The sequence below is a fragment of the Piliocolobus tephrosceles genome, unplaced genomic scaffold (genome assembly GCF_002776525.5).
Source record: "Piliocolobus tephrosceles isolate RC106 unplaced genomic scaffold, ASM277652v3 unscaffolded_41, whole genome shotgun sequence".
In the NCBI taxonomy this organism is placed as follows: Eukaryota; Metazoa; Chordata; class Mammalia; order Primates; family Cercopithecidae; genus Piliocolobus; species Piliocolobus tephrosceles.
The window spans coordinates 1,488,928-1,509,511 of NW_022325420.1; the positions used below are offsets into that span (position 1 = coordinate 1,488,928).

Below are 20,584 nucleotides of genomic sequence, written 5' to 3' on the forward strand. Positions count from 1 at the left end.
CTCTTATCCTTGTCAACATTTTGCTGTTGTCGGTTTGCTTTTGGATTTTGGCCATTCTAACAAGTACATAGTGGTATCTTCTTTTAATCTGCATGTTCCTAATGGCAAATGATATTGAGTATTTTTTCATAAGCTTACTTGGTATCTGCATATCCTTTCTGTTGCAGTGCCTGTTTGTATCTCTTGCCTGTTTAAAAAGTTTGTTTGTTTTCATATTGTTGAGTATTAAGAGTTCTTACAACACTTTGGAGACAAGTCCTTTATCAGATACGTGTTTTGCAAATATTTCTTCCCATTTGTGGCTTACATTTTCATTCTCTTAACAGTGAATAAGAGTATACTTCTCAATTTTAAGTCCAATTTATCAATTTTTTTCCTTTCATGGATTATGTGGTGTTGTATCTAAAAACTCATCACCAAATCCAAGGCCATATATAATTTATCTTATATTTTCTCCTTGAAGTTGCACAGTTCTGCATTGTATGTGTGTCTAGGTCTGTTTTCAGTTAATTTTTGTGAAAGGTGAGCCAGAACTCTTTTTCTCATGAGACTCTCTTAAGAGACAGCTTTAGAGAGGCATACTTGCCGGAGTTTGAGTATAAAAAAGAACAACGGCCAACAAGACCTCATAGCTTTTAAAGCTAATATTCACAGGCATTAACAATAGAAGTGTAATGTCCATAACTGAGGAAGGAATTCATCACTTTGTAATCTGCCATGGTCAAACCACATCTATGGTATAGTATGTTCTGCTCCAGGGTGCAATTTGATTAAATGGTGACACTGATAAGCTAGAATTCCTCTAGGGTAGTAATTGCCATGGTGAAGAGTCTGGACATGATTGCCACAGAAGTGTGCATAATAATATATCTGTTTCCCTATCTCTTTTGTCTTTAAGATTGTAAACCATTTGAGGGCAAGAAATGTATATCTCATCATGTATGTCTAGGACCTAGCACTTAGTATGTGCTAAATAAATATTTAAGTAGTGGGTTTAGTGAATAAATTGAGAATGTTTAATCTAGAAAATAAGGATTCCTCAGACAACACATGCCTATGAATAGCTACCACACCTACTGGGAAGAGGAGGCATGAAAATTGTTATTAAATATGCAAAGAAATATCATGCAGAAGAGAGATTAGAACGAGGATTAATGGGTAAAATGCACCAAGACAATTTCAACTCATAATACTAAGAGTAGGCGTAACCACTGAAAAAATTAAACAGTGCCCAAGTGAATCTTTGTAAGGGATATCAGAGGAGGAGTTACTTGCACTGAGAAGGGAAGTAAATGAACCATTTTCTGTCACCTTCAACTCTGAAATTCTATGGAGAGAATAAACTAGTTGAGGGCCAATTAAAAACCTCAAAATCTCTAAGAACATGAATAATTTTGATGACACAGTCCATTTGTAATTCGAAATCAAACAAAAACTATATTGTAATGTGTGTGTTAGGAAGTCCAATGTGATATATACAAGATTATTTGTTTCTTACTTTTTAAGATATCAAATATAAAATCTCCCCCTTTCATGCTGCTGCTTTGTGGGGCTCTACACATGTGATTTTTTTCTACTTATGGTCCAGCACTGATTCCTTGATTCCAGGTACAAGAAGAGGAAGGTGTGAAGACTTCTTTGGGAAACATTTGTAAAATAAAAAGTCTGGTTCCAAAGACACCCCATGCAAAGGTAGAAAAGTCCAGGGCCTTCTCATTTAAAATACTCATTTATAACTACAGAAGCAATAGAACTGGAGACAAAACGTGGTTGTGTAACCTAAAAATAAGAGCTGTCTACAACTGATATATAAAGCTTGCCAGTACTCAAAACTGCTACCATTTCTAATGGCAATGTAGAGATATAATGTTCTTCAAATACAAAGAGCGAATTTGTATTCCATCTAGTCTTAAATCGTCATTTATTTTTCATTGTGCTCTAATTCTAATTCTTTGAAAATTGACATATATGCCAAAATAAATGATTAAACAGAACACCTTAGGCCTTGATCATATATGTGATAATAGAATTTAAATTAAAAACTAATTCGGAATGATGATCAGCTTAAAAATTCTGCACAACTTGTTGGTTATGTTTACCATGTGAATATTCTCATTGTAGCTAAGTCAGTTTCATGATTTCTGCTCATGGAATCTTAATTTTGAAACAACTTATGAGTTATTTCCCAAGAATTCTATGAAAAACCGAATGTTAAAGTAAGTGACTACTGATTTATATATCACTTTTTCTTTACATATTTATATAACACTAATTCTTTAACCTGTTCATCTTCATCATTATTTTACCTTCTATAAGAAACCTGTCACAGCTTTCAGGTAAAGGGGAGGAAAAGCGAGCAGTTTTTCTATATATAGTGTGAGGCATTTTCTACCCCATCCTAGAGTGCTAAAACTTCCCTTTGCAACTCAGGTGATATGTTCTTATGATGAATTGGCCTCCTTAAAAGTTTCTGAGTTACAACAGAAAACGTCAACGAAATAACCTTGCTACGCCTTGTTATGAAGGTTAGCGCTTGCTTAAGGAAAATAAACTGCTCCCTAAGGGAATGGCACTGGTTTAAATATTTGAAATAAACCCACGATGAACTGTAATTTCTTTTTTTAAGAATTACATATAGTTTTAAAAAGCAGATACAAAACTACTTACTGGAACATCAACATATTTTGCAGCTGCTTTCACCTTAAGTGGAAAAGAAAGAGATAATTATGAGAATTATTTTTTAACTGCCATATAAGTACTACGACAACAGTTAAAAGACCACAGAAGAGAACTCATTCAAATACTTACAGTGAATGACAGAATGGATGAAAAGAAAGTGCCTTCATCATACCTTGACAGCTTAGACAACACACCTTCCAACACTGAAACAAACTATAATACAGTTATAGTGAGTATTTAGAATGTTACTGTGCATACAAACTAATAGCAGGGCAAACAATTCCTGAACCAATTTCTTCCATGGCACAAAAATTTACAATGAATAAACTGACAGCTGAGGTCAGACTAACTTGTGATGTTTACGCTTTCATTCTGAACATGAACTCTACTGTCCTTTCATTTCCCATGGCTGGAAATAATACACTTTTTTTTTTTTTTTTTGAGATGGAAGCTTGCTCTGTCACCCAGGCTGGAGTGCAGTGGCGTGATCTTGGCTCACTGCAACCTCCACCTACTGAGTTCAAGCTGTTCTCCTGTCTCAGCCTCTCGAGTAGCTGGGACTACAGGCACCTACCACCATGCCTGGCTAATTTTTCTATTTTTAGTAGAGACAGGGTTTTATCATATTGGCCAGGCTGGTCTCAAACTCCTGACCTTGTGATCCACCTGCCTTAGCCTCCCAAAGTACTGGGATTACAGGTGTGAGCCACCGTGCCTGGCCAATAATACACAATTTTTTAAAAAATGAAAAATAATGTGTCATAGGAATCTAGTCACTATACATATGAGATCACTGAAGCCATTTGTAAATAATCTTAGGTCCATGAGATTTTTCCTCTAAAACATTATTCAATTTCAACATGGATGTTAAGAAACAATGGCAGGCAAGCTTAATCAGATTCCTTTCTATCGTATATGACTGGTTATCCTTCAACTTTTTCTACATCTACACAAGAGGCTGAATATAAAAGAACAGATAATGGGCCAGGTAGGGTGGCTCATGCCTGTAATTCCAGCACTTTGGGAGGCCGAGGTGGGCGGATCACCCGAGGTCAGGAATTCAAGACCAGCCTGACCAACATGGAGAAACCCTGTCTCTACTAAAAGTACAAAATTAGCAGGGCATGGTGGCTTATGCCTGTAATCCCAGCTACTTGGGAGGCTGAGGCAGGAGAATCGCTTGAACCTGGGAGGCGGAGGTTGCGGTGAGCTGAGATCGTGCCATTGCACTCCAGCCTGGGTGACAAGAGCAAAACTCTGTCTAAAAAAAAAAAAACAAAACCCAAACAAAAACGAACAGATAATGAAAGGGAGGTGTCGTAACGTGAGCTCTTATAACTATGACACAATGGCTGACATCAGTTAACAACCATTTACCAGGCAGTTCTAATTGGCATTTATAAGGATCATCCCTGCTTCCCAAGCTTACATAGCAGTTATGGAGAGAAAACAGATACACACTGCAGAGTACAATGGAAAAGAGCGCTAGACTCAGAATGTATATCCCAATTCCATCACTCAGTAGAATGGAGACTCAGTTTGACCACCTTACTTCTCAGGCTTCCACCATCAGTTAAATGGAGTAGCATGAGGGGGAGGATGTGGAATTCAAATTAGTCTCAAAAGTTGTTTACATTTCTAAAAAAAATAAATTTCTATGAAATGAAAATAAACACATATACTATAATATAGTAAAAATGTGAAGCATTTTACTTTATTTGGCATGAAGATTGATGAATAAGAGATCTTAATAAGGACATACTGCCCTTCATCTCTCCTCCTTAGAACTAAAATAATATGCACTATTGACAAATTATAGATTCCCAAAGGGAAAATACTGACAAGGTTTTTTAAATACGAAAAGGGAAATTAACGAAGGCTGGGTTTTGTTCACATAGCAGCTTCTTCAACAAAGTGATAATAGTTCTAGGGACACAGCTTATTGGTCTCTGGTGACCAGAGAACTCGCTGTGAGTGCACAGGAGATAATATTTTCTTTATGGCTGATCAATTACTGCAAAATAGTTTATGCAAAAGAAACAAAAACTTCCCTATAGGTTTCTCCATCACATCATTTGCGACATGATGTAAGAACACAGAAACAAAAACATGCAGACTAACTGTGAACTATAAGTGCATTTTTAAAGAATGAGAATAATGTATGCCTGGGTAGCTATCCTAAAGGATACCTAGGGAAAAAAAAATCCACCCACAAAATTGCAAATTGCTCACACATAGAAGTTCATTTAGCACTTTCTTCCTGACTGTTAGGATTTCTTACCAATCATGACTGGCTAACTCGACTTGATGTGGTTTGCAAGGACCGAGAAGACGAATACTCAAGGGTTATGTCAGATCAGGGAAAGGGAATTCCAAACTTAATGGCTCTCTGAGGAAAATGCCTCATCTCTTGTAGCTCAAATCTTGGAGCAAGTGTGTGCTGGGTGATCTCATTTGCCACGAGGACAGCGGCAATTGCTATGGTTACTAGACAGCTTGAACCATGGAGGCTCTCGCCCAACACCTGGTTCTTGGTGCCTGCTAGTGAGTCTGTGCATACACACGTGTGTGTTGCTGAGGGACAAAGCAAGATAGAGGCAGGAAGCCTGTCGATGAATTTACATCTTGGCTCAAGTTGCAGCTCTGCCACTGTCTGGCTATGAGATAAATGTCAAGTCATTTTGCTTCTCCCTCTTCATTGTACTTCTCAGTAAAGTGGGGAAAAGGACAGCTATCCCGCCCACCTTACAGGAATGGTCTGAAGATCAGTGGAGGTAATTTACCGGAAAGAACTGTGAAAATAGCCAAACACTAAAAAAAGTAAAGAAGTAATATTATCCATATGATTAGCAAAATCACTATCTGTGTCTAAAAACCTGAATACATTAAGTCACAAGTTAATGGGGGCTGCCTTAGGATTACTTAGTGATAAAGAGGAATGAGTTTGCTACTTAAGCTAATGGGTCTAATTTAACTAAATCTATGGGGCTTCTATGGAGGTAGAATAGAGCTGAGGATATAAGTTGCAAAACCACTGGGATTCTGCCTGTTTCAAGGTTATTTGGCAGATGGCAGAAGGAGGAAGGCTTTAAACACAGGTGGTCTTGCTCCAAAGCCCATGCTCTTTACCCATCATGCTACAGAATTATAAGAATTAAATGATATGCTGAATGCAATGTGCCCTGCATATAAGTACGCAAGAGTTCAGTTGTGGTGGTTCATACTTGTAATCCCAGCACTTTGGGAGGCCAAGGCAGGAGGATTGCTTGAGTCTCAGTGTTCAAGACCAGCCTGGACAACATAGCAAGATCCTGTCTCTACTAAAAAAATAAAAAAAATTGGCTGGGCCTGGTGGCATGTGCCTGTAGCTTCTCAGGAAGCTGAGGTGGGAGGATTGCTTGTGCCCAGGAGTTTCAGGGTGCACTGAACAATGACCGTACCACTGCACTCCAGCCTGGATGACAAAAGAAGACCCTGTCTCAAGTTAAAAAAACAAACAAAAAAAGACCTTGGTGGCTCATGCCTGTAATCCCAGCATTTTTGGGAGGCTGAGGTGGGTGGATCATGAGGTAGGGGATTGAGACCATTCTGGCTAACACAGTGAAACCCCGTCTCTACCAAAAATACAAAAAAAAATAGCCAGGTATGGTGGCAGGCGCCTGTAATCCCAGATACTTGGGAGGTTGATGCAGGAGAATGGTGTGAACCTGGGAGGCAGAGCTTGCAGTGAGCGAGATAATGCCACCGCACTCTAGGCTGGGCAACAAAGTGAGATTCCATCTCAAAAAAAAAAAAAAAAAAAAAAAAACAACACAAAGGCAGAGTAAGTGTCATTTTGTTATAATTATTAATGAGTACCTCGGATAAGAAATACAAAAACAAAACAGTTTTAGACCTTTCCCTTTGGGAAATACAAACTAGTGGGAGAGACAGACATGAACATAACTGCACATGACACAAGGCAGAAGTGTTATGGGCAGTGTAGACGGTAAGCAGTATAGCTGAAACCAGAAGAGGGAAGAATGTCTTTGACTACAGGATATGGGGTCAGCTTCATTTATGAGGTGGCACAGGAGCTGAGTTGAAGGATAGCAGAGATGGAGTGGCTAAAATGACTCTCTGGCAAGGTTGCTGGCAAATGAATTTAGGGCAGAAGTTTCTCCATTGTGGCATCTGGCAGCCTGTCTGGCTCGTCTTCTTCAGAGCATGACACAGCATTGGCTGATACACAAGTTAGTCCTAGGTGTGAACCTGTGGTCTGCTGCATTCACGCCTCAGAATTCTTTGTCTCCATTTCAAAAGTAGTGGAGAATCTTTCCTCGGGTTCCTCCCTATCCCTAAAGGCCCCTGGGGAGGCTCAGTACAGCAGGGAATCTAAGTGCTTTCATGGCAGTGAGCAGCGACAGCACCTCTGGGATTAACCAGCTGAGCTGTACAGTTCCTATAGGAAGGTTTTCTTTGTGAGATTTTTGTTGAGGCATACCTAGTAGAAGAGTTACCTTAAAAATCAAACTCTATTATAAACCTCAAGATTGACTAGTAATGATATACCTTCCACCTGGTTTTTAATTGCATAAAACAGCAAGATTCCAAAGAAACCCAGTTAAATGCTGGGTTTAGTTGCTGCATCTTTAACTGCTTCCTGTGAACTTTCTCTGTACAGCTCAGGGAGTATATAAACACTTATGGGTTTGCCTTGTGCTCTCTGTTCTCCTGAGGATGTCAGGTTGGAATGAAACACTATAATCTCTTTGTTTCCCTGCTCTTTATTACTGATGCCATTAACTGGGTTTGTTTGAAAAATATTTAACACCTAAATCTGTCTGCGTAATTACTAACTTTGTCTCATGAAGCCCTTGGAAGCGACTGGTAGAAGGAAACAAGAAGTGTGCTTCAAGGCATGTGCATTTACATTTCTTGTTGATTTTGACAGCATATAAGATTCATATGGAAGGTAGAACCATAAATTCTAAGTGACAGGGAGGATTCCAGCTAGGGTTCAAAACACAGAGTTCTTGCATTTTTAGCTGTGACACTTCATGAAATAAGCAAGGAATATCTGTATCATTTACACTGTATGTTATAAAATCTTCCACAGAAAACACAACCATCCCTAGTATGACTGATAATGAAAGACTAAGTGTTTTGTGTGGGGAAGGATGGGACAAGGGGTATCTATTAGCTGTTTTGTTTTTGTGTGTTAAGATCAGGACTACCTAGTATTGTTAAAAATCTGCACATGTACCCCTGAATCTATTTAAAAAACTTTTCAAAATTAAAAAAAAATGTTTCAATAACATATTCTAAAAAAAATGTGAACATAGAACCAGAATATCATGAACTAGCAGAAAATAGGTTGTTTTCCCTAAATCAGAATGTTAATATATAATATAATAATATGAGGCCAGGCACGGTGACTCACACCTGTAATCCCAGCACTTTGGGAGGCCAAAGCAGGTGAATCACGAGGTCAGGCGTTCGAGACCAGCCTGGCCAACATAGTGAAACCCTATATAATATAATATATATATATAATATATAAATATTATATTATATATATATAACATGATACAATTGTCTCTTTCGCATCCTCTTTGTGTGAATCCAGCTGTGAAACTCCTTATTTGAAGCTTTGTTCCAACTGACTCCTAAAAGGTCTTACCGGATCCTGCACACCTATAGGAAGGAGGGAGAGTGTTTGACAGCATGCATTTATTCATAACATACCTTGTTCTGCAAAGTATCTAGGACAACCTCTAAAATAGCACACCTAGACCAGATGTTGGTGAATTCACCACACTGTTTTCTCTCACTGTTCCTTTTTACTGTTACCCCACAAATAAAGTGAATTATTTTACTTTGCGTCTCTCTCTGCTAAAGGCTCCTAAAATTGTATGCTATTCCTTTTGGGCACATACTTGGATTTGAACAGGTGCCTTCTGAACATATGGCCTTGATCCAAACAAGTAAATTGAGTAAATTTAATGAAATTAGTTTCAGCAGGCTAAATTAACAAGAAATTTTAATTACATAATGTAGGCAGTCAGATCAGATTTATCTTCTATCTATCCTATTCTTAAGAGAAATCCAGGGGAAAATATTCTAAGTTACCGGAAACAGAGAGAGAGAGAGAGAGAGAGAGAGAGAGAGAGAGAGAGAAAGACAGACACAGAGATAATATATATACACTTGTATATCTGTATCAATACAGTTGGGGGAAAAGTATATATTCTTTTTTTTTTTTTACAATAATTGAGAATCTAGGAAGTTGGACATTATAGAAATTATCTTTTAATTCATACCCGGAATTGACTGAGGCCCCGGTTCAGGAGTGCTTTCTGAGAGTTGTCATTTTTTCACTCTTGGCTCTGTTAATCATATTCTTATTCTAAGCTTTCCCCCAGTTTTTCTTTGGCTTTTTTTTTTTTTTTTTTTTTTAAGACAGTCTCACTTTGTCACCCAGGCTGGAGTGCAATGGCATGATCTCAGTTCACTGCAACTTCTGCCTCCTGGGTTCAAGTGATTCGCATGCCTCAGCTTCCCGAGTAGCTAGGAATATAGGTACATGCCACCATGCCCGCATTTGTTTTTTTTTTTTTTTTTTTGCTTAAAACAACAAATATTTATTATGGTATAGTTCTGTAGTTCCGAAGTCCAATAAATGTTTCACTGGGCTAAAATTAAAGTGTCAATAGGGTTGAATTCCTTTCTGAAGGCTTTAGGGGAGAATTTGTTTTCTTGACTTTTCTAGCTTCTTGCCTGCATTTCATGGTTCATAGTGTCTGTCCTCCATCTTCAAAGCTGGCAACACAGCATCTCTCTAATCCTACTTTTGCCATCTCATCTTTTTCTCTGATTCTTTTCTTTTGCCACCTCCTTCCCCTTTTAAAGACCTTGTGATTACATTGGGCCCACCTGAATAACTGAGTTATCTCACAGGGTTTTCCCATGCTGGCCAGGCTGGTCTCAAACTCCTGACCTCAAGTGATCTGCACACTTCAGCCTCCCAAAGTGCTGGGATTACAGGCGTGAGCCACTGCACCCAGCCTTGGCATTTTCATTGCTATATATAATGTATCACATTTTCATCTTCCTGACTCAGAGTTGCCCCACCCGGTTACTCTAGCTGGACTCTACAAGCTGGTCTCACAGAATGTTTGCTTGGAGGGACCCACAGGCTGGCTGGTACAACCCAGATATAAAAGGGACACAAGAAGACAAAGGTGAAGCCACTCTTTCCCTCCTTGGTCTGGCTAAGTTCTGCAGGGTGTTGTGGAGAGATCACAGGCTTAGGGACCTCAGGGCCAAATCCTGGCTCTGCTGACATCTATTGAGTGACCTTGGGCCTCTGTTTCGTCATCTGTGAACAGGGAGGCTGGACTGATGACTAGTCCTGCCTTGAAAGATGAGGCCATCCAGGTAGGGCCCCAGGCCTCCTTTCCCTTCTCAATCAGACTAACATCAACGCTTTATTTGATTGGTGTTACCTTTTGCAGTGCTAATATATATTTGAGACATTAATATATTTTATAAACATTTTTAAAGCATATAAAAGTCTCTCTTACAAACTATAAAAATGTTTGAAAAGTCCCTAGTAGATGACCTCAGGACTCTTCCAAGTCCAGCATTCTATGTGCTATGAGTTTCTAGAGCCTGGAGACAACAGATGCAGGCCACCAGCAGGTTCTATGCAGATATGTGCATAGGACTTTTGTTCTAGATTGAGAAAAGGCTGTCAGTTTTTTTAAAATCCAATAACCCCACTTTTTCTGATGAGGCAAATGAGCCATGTGAGGAGACTCAGCTGTTAACATTAGAAAATGGAACTATAATCCAGCTTTTCTGATGATGCCACACTTTGGTTGGTTTGATTTTAATATAAAGTAGCAATAAATATGACATTTCTTATACTCTTTCCTTGGTAAGATTTAATGCTCCTATTTTTTTCCCCATGGTAAAAATTATTGAAGTGCTTTTCTGGCTTTTTCCCTTTCTTTTAAGGTTACTTCCCCTCTTTTCCATAGGTGTTCCAGTTACAGCACCTTGGCCTGAGAACAGTGGCTGCTGATATAGTACTGTTTTCAACTGTTGAAAGCTTATAATCACATCAGTATTTTGACCCCATATCCCTCCTCTGAGCTCCACACCCAAATAGCTAATGTCTTCCTCGACGTCTCCTCCCTCAGGTGTCTCAAAGGCAGCTCAATCTCAACATGTCCAATACTGACATCATGGTCTTTCTCTTCAAATCTGTTTCTCTTCCAGGACAGCCCACATTCGGGAATGATACTAACATTGAGGTCGTAAACCTAAGAGTACTCCTTACTATTTCCCTTTTCATTGTACATCTTAAATATCTTTGGATTAGTTCACCAGAGACCAAGTAACAGCTTCTAGACTACCCCCTCTCCAATCTGTTTGCTACAGGCAGTCAGATGAATCTTCTTATAATGCAAATCTGATTAATTCCCTACCCACACTCTCCAACCTTTCAGTGACTTCCCATTGCTCTTGGGATAAAGATTTTAAGCTCCTTAGTACTTCCTACAAGCTTCTGCTCACTTCTGCAGCCTTGTCTTGCTTGAGGTCCTGGTTTCTGCAGTTTCTCCTACTTAAATGGTCCTTTCATCTCCTCCTGGTTAACTCTTTCATTCTTAGGAATTCTGCTCAAGTTTCACTTGCTTGGGAAAATCTTTACTGTCCTCCCTGACTAAATGAGTCACTCTGTCTAATCCTACATGACACATTTGTATGGGTTGCATTTTATGTTTGTTAGTGTGTCTTCTCCAAGGGTTAGCAAACTCCCTGAGGGCAGGGACCTTGTTGTTTTGCTTAGCACTGTATCCCTGGCATTGAGCATACTTTCTGGCACAGAGCTGCATCTTGAAACTCTACATGGCCTCATGGCTGCGAATTTAATCCTTTTTAAAAAATGAATGTTGTCCTTTTTCATTAGGGACAGAGTCACAGTATATAGTTTTATGCAAAGGACTTTATTTTATTTTTTAGGTTAGAGACAAGAACTAGAGTATTGATGTCAGAGCACATTTCTTTAGCATTTTCCAGACTTACTTTCACCTTTTCTTAATGCCACTTATTCAGGAAACACTCATTGGATTATATGACAAGCAGGGTACAAAGAATAATACATTAAAGAGGACTCAGAGACACACACATAACCATGAAGAAATGGCACAGAAAGTGGACACAGAGGGCACTGGGTGAGGAGAGGGCTAAATTTGCTTAGGAAGGTAAGATGTCTTCTAGGAAGGAGAGCAAACCAAGACTTTTCTAGTTGAACTACAAGAATAAAGCAAAAAAGGGCTCTTCAAATAGGGGGCAGAATTTGAAAAGGCACAGGGGTCTGAAAAACTGTGAAAACAGTAGAACTTTGGAATAGCTAGAGTTTAAGATGTGGGGGAGAGTGTTATAGGGACAAGAGCAATTATACTGTGAAGGGACCTGTAGGTGATGCTAAAAAGTTTTTCTTGTAGGTCAACCTTTCACAAACAATATTCTAAGGAATATTAATTCCTTCAAGATATTATTAGGAATTCTGGAATAAAGGGCCCCAGGACAGGTTAAGTGTGGGAACACTGCACTCTCAAACAGTGCATCATCCTGAACTACAAGGAATACAGTGTACCCCAAATGGGTTAGCAACCTCATCTCATGGGACATCAACAAAATTCAAGTACAAGGTGCGCTGAGATACAATTTAGGAAATGATGGCACAGGGAATAAGGAATGCCTACAACATATAAAGCATTGGCAAGAAATGGTCAAATCTGTATTTTGGAAAGATACTCTGGCTTCAGGGCTATATTAGTCTGTTCACACACTGCTGTGAAGAAACACCTGAGACTCGGTAATTTACAAAGGCAAGAGGTTTAATTGACTCATAGTTCTGCATTGCTGGGGAGGCCTCAGGAAACTTACAATCATGGCGGAAGGCAAAGGAAAAGCAGGCATCTTCTTCACAGGGCAGCAGGATGGAGTGAGTGCAAGCAGGGGAAATGCCAGATGCTTATAAAACCATAAGATCTTGTGAGACTTACTCACTATCATGAGAATAGCATGGGGGAAACCACCTCCATGATCCAATTACCTCCACCTGCTCCCACCCTTGACACATGGGGATTATAGGGATTATAATTCAAGGTGAGATTTTGGGTGGGAACACAGCCAAACCATATCAAGCGTGAAGTGGGGAACCATGGTGGAGATCAGTGAGGCAAAGTGGGGAAATGATGAGGGCCTGGAAGACTATAGTAGTACCAGTGAGAATGGAATGAGACAGAAAAGGGAGTGTTTAGGAGACTGACTCAAGGCCCTGATGTCCTCTTGTGTGACGTGCTTGAGCAGATTCTATAAAGACAAGGACTCTAGGATGACGAGATTTTACAATGAGGTGATGGGTACCGCCAATGGAGACAACAAATGCAAAACAAGAGGCACCTGGGGTGGGGTGGAGGTGATGTGGTATTTTTAGACATTGACCTTGTAGAGATGTACAGAAAGCAACTGGAAATATGGAGTTTTAGGTGATTAAAAAAATGAGAGGAACAATAATAACAATATCAACTAATACTTACAATGTGTTGGCCACTGTTCTAAGACTCTATCTGTATTAACTTACGTAAACTATTCACTAACACTCATAAATGCTACTATCATATTACTCCTACTTTATATAGGAGAGGAAACTGAGCCATAGAAAGCTTGTTTAAGTAACTTGACTAAGATTAGACAGCTAGTGGAGGAGTTGAAATTTGAACCCAGGTCTGAAGTTGGGCTTTTAATGGCGATTCTGCACTGCCTTTCACATACAGAGCTGGGAATCACAAGCATAGAGTTAAAGCTGGAAATGTAAAAGTCACAGAAATTTGTAGAAAAAAATTCAATAGAGGACCAATGATGGTGGCCCAAGAAGAAACAGCACTTAGTTGCCGGTGAAGAGAGAAGGGCACAGAGAGGGAAGGCCAAGACCTTTTCTAGGCACATAAAATGTGTATATAGTAGGGAGGGACACATACTGTTGAGGACTGTATGTGATTGAGAACCTGGGCTCGTTCTCATGTTACTTGTGAAAACATGCGAGGTAAGAAGAGGATATAAAGGTGGGCTTGAAGAGGAGAGGTAAAAAGAAGAAAGTGCAGTTTATTATTTTTCCAGATGTAGCAAATACTTTTATCAATATGCACAGAACAATGAAAATATGGGAAGAAATATTTGGGATATGAGAAATTCAGTGTTATTTTCATCTACTTTATGTTGAGTTAATTATTATGATATAAAAATGTCTATGACATGACTCTTAGAATTTGACAGTGTAGTAACAGTTAATGTAGAAACCACATATTTTAATTTTTAAGGGCTGGTTGCTCTTTACAGATTTCCCAGAGACGTAGAATCAGTTAAGTGCATTGGATTAAGGATCTGAAGTTCAGAGGTTTGAATCCTGATTCTCACTAATTAATTAGATATTTGACGTGCATCAGTTTAATAAAGTACTTTGAGAATTATGTTCCTATCAGTGACTGAGGATAAGACTGCCCATTTCATTAGGGGAAGAGTCACATTATATAATTTTATGCAAAGTACTTTATTTTATGTTCATTTCATAGGTTTTGTAAGGCTTAAATAAAGTCACATATGTATAGTTACAGTGACTGTTTCATAGTAGGTACTTTAAAACTCTTCTAAAAAAGTCATTTCTTCCTTGGTAAAAACAAGTGTGAATAAACTATCTTATAGGCTATTTTTTTTTTTAATATCCTGAAGTTGAAAGTTTTACATGCCAGTCTGGATGAAGATTTACCAGAGCAGTGTTTCTCAAAGTCTAACTCGTGGTTCCCTATTGTAAAATAACCATGGTGGCTGGTTAAACATGTGGGTTCCTTCCCCTCTTCCCAAACGTAAGACTCAGCATCATTGGAGACTGGGGTATGGAAATCTACATTTTAACAGCTTTCAGGTAATTTTGTTGTGTATGTGTGCTAACATTTAAGAATCACTGCCTTATAAGATATTTTAGTTTTTCTTAATGAAATAAAACCACAGTCTATCCTGCCTGTGGACTCCGGCATCACGCCTGCGCACAAGCCCTAACAGCTGGCCCACACAAAATTTCTAGCTGGGGTGAGTGATGAAGGGCTTTTCCTGCTGAAGTCAATCTGTAAATAGGGGAAGAGGTCACTGTTTCTCTAAAGGTGCAGATACCAGTGTAAGGCTACAGGGACCATGAAGAATCAGGGAAACATGACACCATCGAAAGAATAAAATAAAGCTGACCAATAACAAATGAGACTGAATGTGTATTCAAAAACCTCCCAACGGAATATTATGCAGCCATAAAAAAGGATGAGTTTGCGTCCTTTGTAGGGACATGGATGCAGCTGGAAACCATCATTCTTAGCAAACTATCACAAGAACAGAAAACCTAACACCACATGTTCTCACTCATAGGTGGGAACTGAACAATGACATCACTTGGACTCGGGAAGGGGAACATCACACATCGGGGCCTATCATGGGGGCGGAGCGGGGAGGGATTGCATTGGGAGTTATACCTGATATAAATGACGAATTGATGGGTGCTGACGAGTTGATGGGTGCAGCACACCAACATGGCACAAGTATACATATGTAACAAGCCTGCATGTTATGCACATGTACCCTAGAACTTAAAGTATAATAATAAAAAAAAAAAACCAAAAACAAAAAACCAAAAAAAAAAAAAAAAAAAAAAAAAAAAACCCAAAAAACCTCCCAACAAAGAAATGGCTTCAAAAGTGAATTCTACCAAATATTTGAAGAAGTGAATTCCACCAAACATTTAAAGAAGAATTAATTCCAATTCTCTTTAAACTCTACAAAAACAAAAAACAAAAAACAAAAAAACCGGCTGGGCGCGGTGGCTCAAGCCTGTAATCCCAGCACTTTGGGAGGCCGAGAGGGGCGGGTCACGAGGTCAGGAGATCAAGACCATTCTGGCTAACACGGTGAAACCCTGTCTCTACTAAAAATACAAAAAAAAAAACTAGCCAGACGAGGTGGCGGGCGCCTGTAGTCCCAGCTACTTGGGAGGCTGAGGCAGGAGAATAGCGTAAACCCGGGAGGCAGAGCTTGCAGTGAGCCGCGATCCGGGCCACTGCACTCCAGCCCGGGCAACACAGCGAGACTCTGTCTCAAAAAAACAAAACAAAACAAAACAAAACAAAACAAAACAAAACAAAAAAAAAACCCAGAAGAGGGAACACTTCCAAACTTATTCTATGAGGCCAGCATTACCCTGATACCAAAGCCAGACAAAAGATACTGCCAGAAAAGAAAACTACAAGCCCAGATAAACATGGATATCAAAATCTTCAACAAAATGCTAGCAAACTGAATTCAACAGCACATTAAAAAATCATACAGTGTCACCAAGTGAGACTGATCCCTGGGATCCAATGATGTTTGAATATAAGCAATTCAATTGTTATGATACACCACATTAATAGAATGGAGGATAAAAACCACAAGATCATCTCCATAGATGCAGAAAAACACTTGATAAAACTAAGTAATGTTTCATGATAAAAGTGTTCAAAATATTAGGAATATAATGAAATAATCTCAACATAATAAAGGCTATATATGAAAAGCTCACAGTTGACATCATATTCAATGGTGAAAAACTAAGTGTTTTTTCCTAAAATACAGCATAAGGCAAGGATACCCACTCTTGCCACTTCTATTCAACATAGTACTAGAAGTCCTAGCCAAAGTAAGTAGACAAAAATATAAAATAAAATAAGTAAAAAAGAAAAAGAAAAGAAACATAAGGCATGCAAATCAGGAAAGAACATGAAAAATTATCTCTGTTTGCAGATTACATGATCTTAATATGTAGAAAACCCTAACGACTCTACAAAAAAGAACTGTTAGAATAAACAAATTCAGAAAAGTTGCAGGAAAAAAATCAACAAACTATCACAAGATCAGAAAACCAAACACCGCATGTTCTCATTCGTAAATGGGAGTTGAACAATGAGAACACATAGACACAGGAGGGGAACATCATGCACCGGGGCCTGTCAGGGACTGGGGGATAGGGGAGGGATAACATTAGGAGAAATACCTAATGTAGATGACGGGTTGACGGGTGCAACAAACCACCATGGCAGGTGTATACCTATGTATCAAAACTGCACATTCTGCACATATATCCCAGAACTTAAAGTATAATAAAAAAAAAAAGTCATTCGTATATCTGCATACTAACAACGAACTATTTGGAAAGGAAGTTAAGAAAACAATCTCATCTACAATAGCATCAAAAATAATGCAGTACTTAGAAATAAACTTAACCAAGAAGGCAAAAAAACTTGTACACTGAAAAGTATAAAACACTGAAGAAATTAAAGCAAACAACAAATAAACAAAAAAAATCCCATGTTCATGAATTAGAATAATTATTATAGCCAAAATGTCCATACTACTTAAAGTGATCTACACATTAATGCAATCTCTATCAAAATCCCAATAGTTTTTGTAAAGTAATAGAAAAAGCAATCCTAAAATTAATCTGGAACCACAAAAAACTTCAAATAACCAAAACAATTCTGAGCAAAAGAATACACTGGAGGCACAACAGTTCCTAAATTCAAAATCCATTGCAAAGCTAAAATAATCAAAACTCTTGATTTTCGACTGTGTAGTGATGCAAAACAATGTTACTGGCATAAAAGCAGATGTATAGGCCAATAGAACAAAACAGAGAACTCAGAAATAAACCCCCACACATACGGTCAACTGGTCTTTGACCAGAGTGTCAAGAGAAAAGGATGGTTTCTTCAATAAATAGTGCTGGGAAAAGTGGACGTACACATACAAAAGAATAAAATTTGACCCTTATCTTACACCATAAACAAATGGATCAACAAAACCATCAACAAAACACCATCAAGTAAAAATGGATTAAATAACTTAAGACCCAAAACCATAACACTTCTAGAATAAAACATAGGGAAAAAGGAAAAAGTTTCTTGACATTGGCCATAGCAATGATTTCTTGGCTATGATACAAAAAGCACAGGCAACAAAATTTTTTTAAAAATGAGATTATATCAAATAAAACAGCTTCTGCACAGCAAGGGAAACAATCAACATAATGAAAAGGCAACCTACAAAATGGGAGAAAATGTTTACAAACTATTTGTCTGATAAGGAGTTGACATTTAACAATAGCAAAAAAAAAAAAAAAATTAAAAATTAAAAAAATGAGCAAAGCACTATGTCTCTAATGAACATGTATAAATGGCCAACAGGTATACGAAAAGGAGCTTAATATCACTAATCTTTCGAGAAGTGCAAATCAAAATGACAGTGAGATATTAGCTCACATCTGTTTGGATGGCTTTTATCAACAATCCGAAAGATAACAGGTATTGGTGAGAATGTGGAGAAAATGCCCATTGTTGGTGGATATGTGAATTGGTGTAGCCACTATGGGAAATAGTGTGTAGAATCCTCAAAACATGAAAAATAGAACTACTATATGATTTAGCAACCCCACTAATGGGTATATAGCTAAAGAAATTGAAATTAGTATATCGAAGAGATATCTGCACTCTCATTTCTCTGCAGCATTCTTCTCAATAGGCAAGACTTGGAAGCAACTTTAATATCCACAAGACAGATGAATGGATAATGAAAATGAGTTATGTGCATATAACGAAATATTATTCAGCCTCAAAAGAAGAAGGAAATCCTGCCATTTGAGACAAACAGATGAACCTGGAATATATTATTCTCTGTGAAATAAGTCAGACACAGAAGATTAAATATTACATAGTACCAATTATATGAGGAATTAAAAGTAGTCAAAATAATAGAAGCAGAAGGTAGAATGTTGTTTTCTCAGGAGCTGAGGGGAGGGTGAGATGGGGAGATATTTGTCAAAAGCAGTCTCAGTTATGCATGATTAATAAGTCCTAGAGAGCCACTCTACAGTATAGTGCTACAGAAAACAATACTATTTGCTAAGAGAATTGATCTTATGTGACTGTTATCACACACAGAAATTATTATTTAAGAGGGCTGGAGGAAACTTTGGGAGGTGGTGGGTAAGTTTATGGTACAGTTTGAGGTGATGGTTTTATGATTATATACGTATATGGCTGTATACTTATCTACAAACTCATCTTGTATATATTAAGCATGTACACATTTTTTTGTCTGTTAATATATCAATAAAATGGTTTTAAAATATCATAATTACGGAGATTAATCTGCACCAACTTTTTAGAAAACATTAATTATTGTCATCTCTTACAGAAGCTTGAGATGTTTGGTTCAACCTATCAAGTAAACTTATTTTACACTTTTCAACCAAAGAATTAAAGATAAGTACTATTTGACAGCAGGATAAATTAGGCATAGAGGAAAACTATAATCTAGTGCTGATTTCTAAATATAATATCCAGTATTATATGAGGCTCTTTTACTCAAAATTAAATTAAAAATTTAATTTCTCAGCTTCACTAGCCACATTTCAAGTACTCCACAACCACATGTGGCTAGTAGCTACTGGTGGACTGTGCAGGTTATTTTAGAATATCTTTTCCTTACTTAGCTCAAATACACTATTTTAAAAATTAACCAGATGTATTTGATATAGAAAAATTTAACTGTCTTACTTTGCCAGAAATGGATGCAGAGATGACATGCAGCCCCATCTGCCTTCTCTGTACTCTTCCTTCCCACCCCCAAAGCAAAACTTGTTGGACTTTTTCCTTGCTGCTTGATTAACCCTATATCATCTTTAGCTAGCCTATAATTGAATGATGCCAATTATGCAAACTTCTCACAAAAGGCAACTTCCGCATAGCACTACGTTCTTGAGTTGGTTATATCTGCATAAAATTTCCCTGAAGGCCTCACAGAGAATAAGGTGCAAAGTTAAATTTATTTCACTGTAGTGGGTTGACTGTGTGGTGATGCAAGCTGCTGTGCTGGGATCCTCAGAGGGTGGAAATCTCACTGCTCTTCCTCAGAGAGCTTGATTCTCCAGTGGTTCACCCCTTCCCTCCATGGTTTTCCTATTATTTTTTTCTCTATCTATCCACTTGTTGGTGAGTGTGTGAGGTATGTGTATGTGTAGGTATTTGATGCAGTGGTAAAAATCAGGAGAACAAAAATAAGCTGGTGAGGTGGTGTGATTCTAACATCGTTTTTCTTTGTGGTTGTTTTCTACTCTAAGACATGATACTAGATAATTTGAAAAATATTATTGAAGATGAAATAAAAAATGAACTATACTCCCATTACCCAGAGAAAAGCTCTGTTAACATTCTGGTCTTTATCCTAACAGTCTTTTTCCTATAAGATGCAAATTCAGACCATACTTTATACTTTTAAATATTCAGTTGTTTTCACTTAATACTATATTATGAAACTCTTCATTTACCATTAATAGTCTTTGATAGTATCATTTCTTAATACAGATGTCCCATAATCTGCTTTACCTTTTCAGATGCCCCATAATTTGCTTTACCTTTTCCCTTATTAGAAATTAGGTTGTTTCCAAATTTTGGTAAGACATAATATGGCAAATACCAATAGTATATATTTTGTGCATCTAAGTAGTATGACAAAATAGAAAAAGGTGAAAAGGTATTAATGTACTTAATGTATTTCCAAACTATTTTCCAGAACGGCTGTAACAATTTATACTCCCCTATATAGGAAAGGTGAGTGTCTCGCCTCACCTAAAACTGAATGTTACTTTAAAAACATGTATGCTAATTTGCTAGAGAAAATAGTATATTTTGTAGCTCACTTTGCATTCCTTAAATTATTAATGAGGATTAATGAGGATTAACATTGTTCATGTTCATGGGACATCTCTGTTTTTTTT

The 20,584-nt window shown here is 37.9% G+C and overlaps 1 protein-coding gene across 17 annotated transcripts in view; it reads right to left on the reverse strand.

Annotated features, from left to right (window-relative positions):
- The window catches only part of LOC113224832 (calcium-dependent secretion activator 2), a 567,701-nt gene that overhangs the window by 41,202 nt on the left and 505,915 nt on the right, over positions 1 to 20,584 (reverse strand). For all 17 annotated transcript variants that reach the window (XM_026454354.2, XM_026454360.1, XM_026454352.1 and 14 more), the window contains 2 exons: positions 2,809 to 2,892; positions 2,668 to 2,700 (listed from right to left, as the gene is read on the reverse strand). In XM_026454354.2, coding sequence (XP_026310139.1) covers positions 2,668 to 2,700; positions 2,809 to 2,892 — 117 coding nt within the window. The remainder of the gene's footprint in view (positions 1 to 2,667; positions 2,701 to 2,808; positions 2,893 to 20,584) is intronic.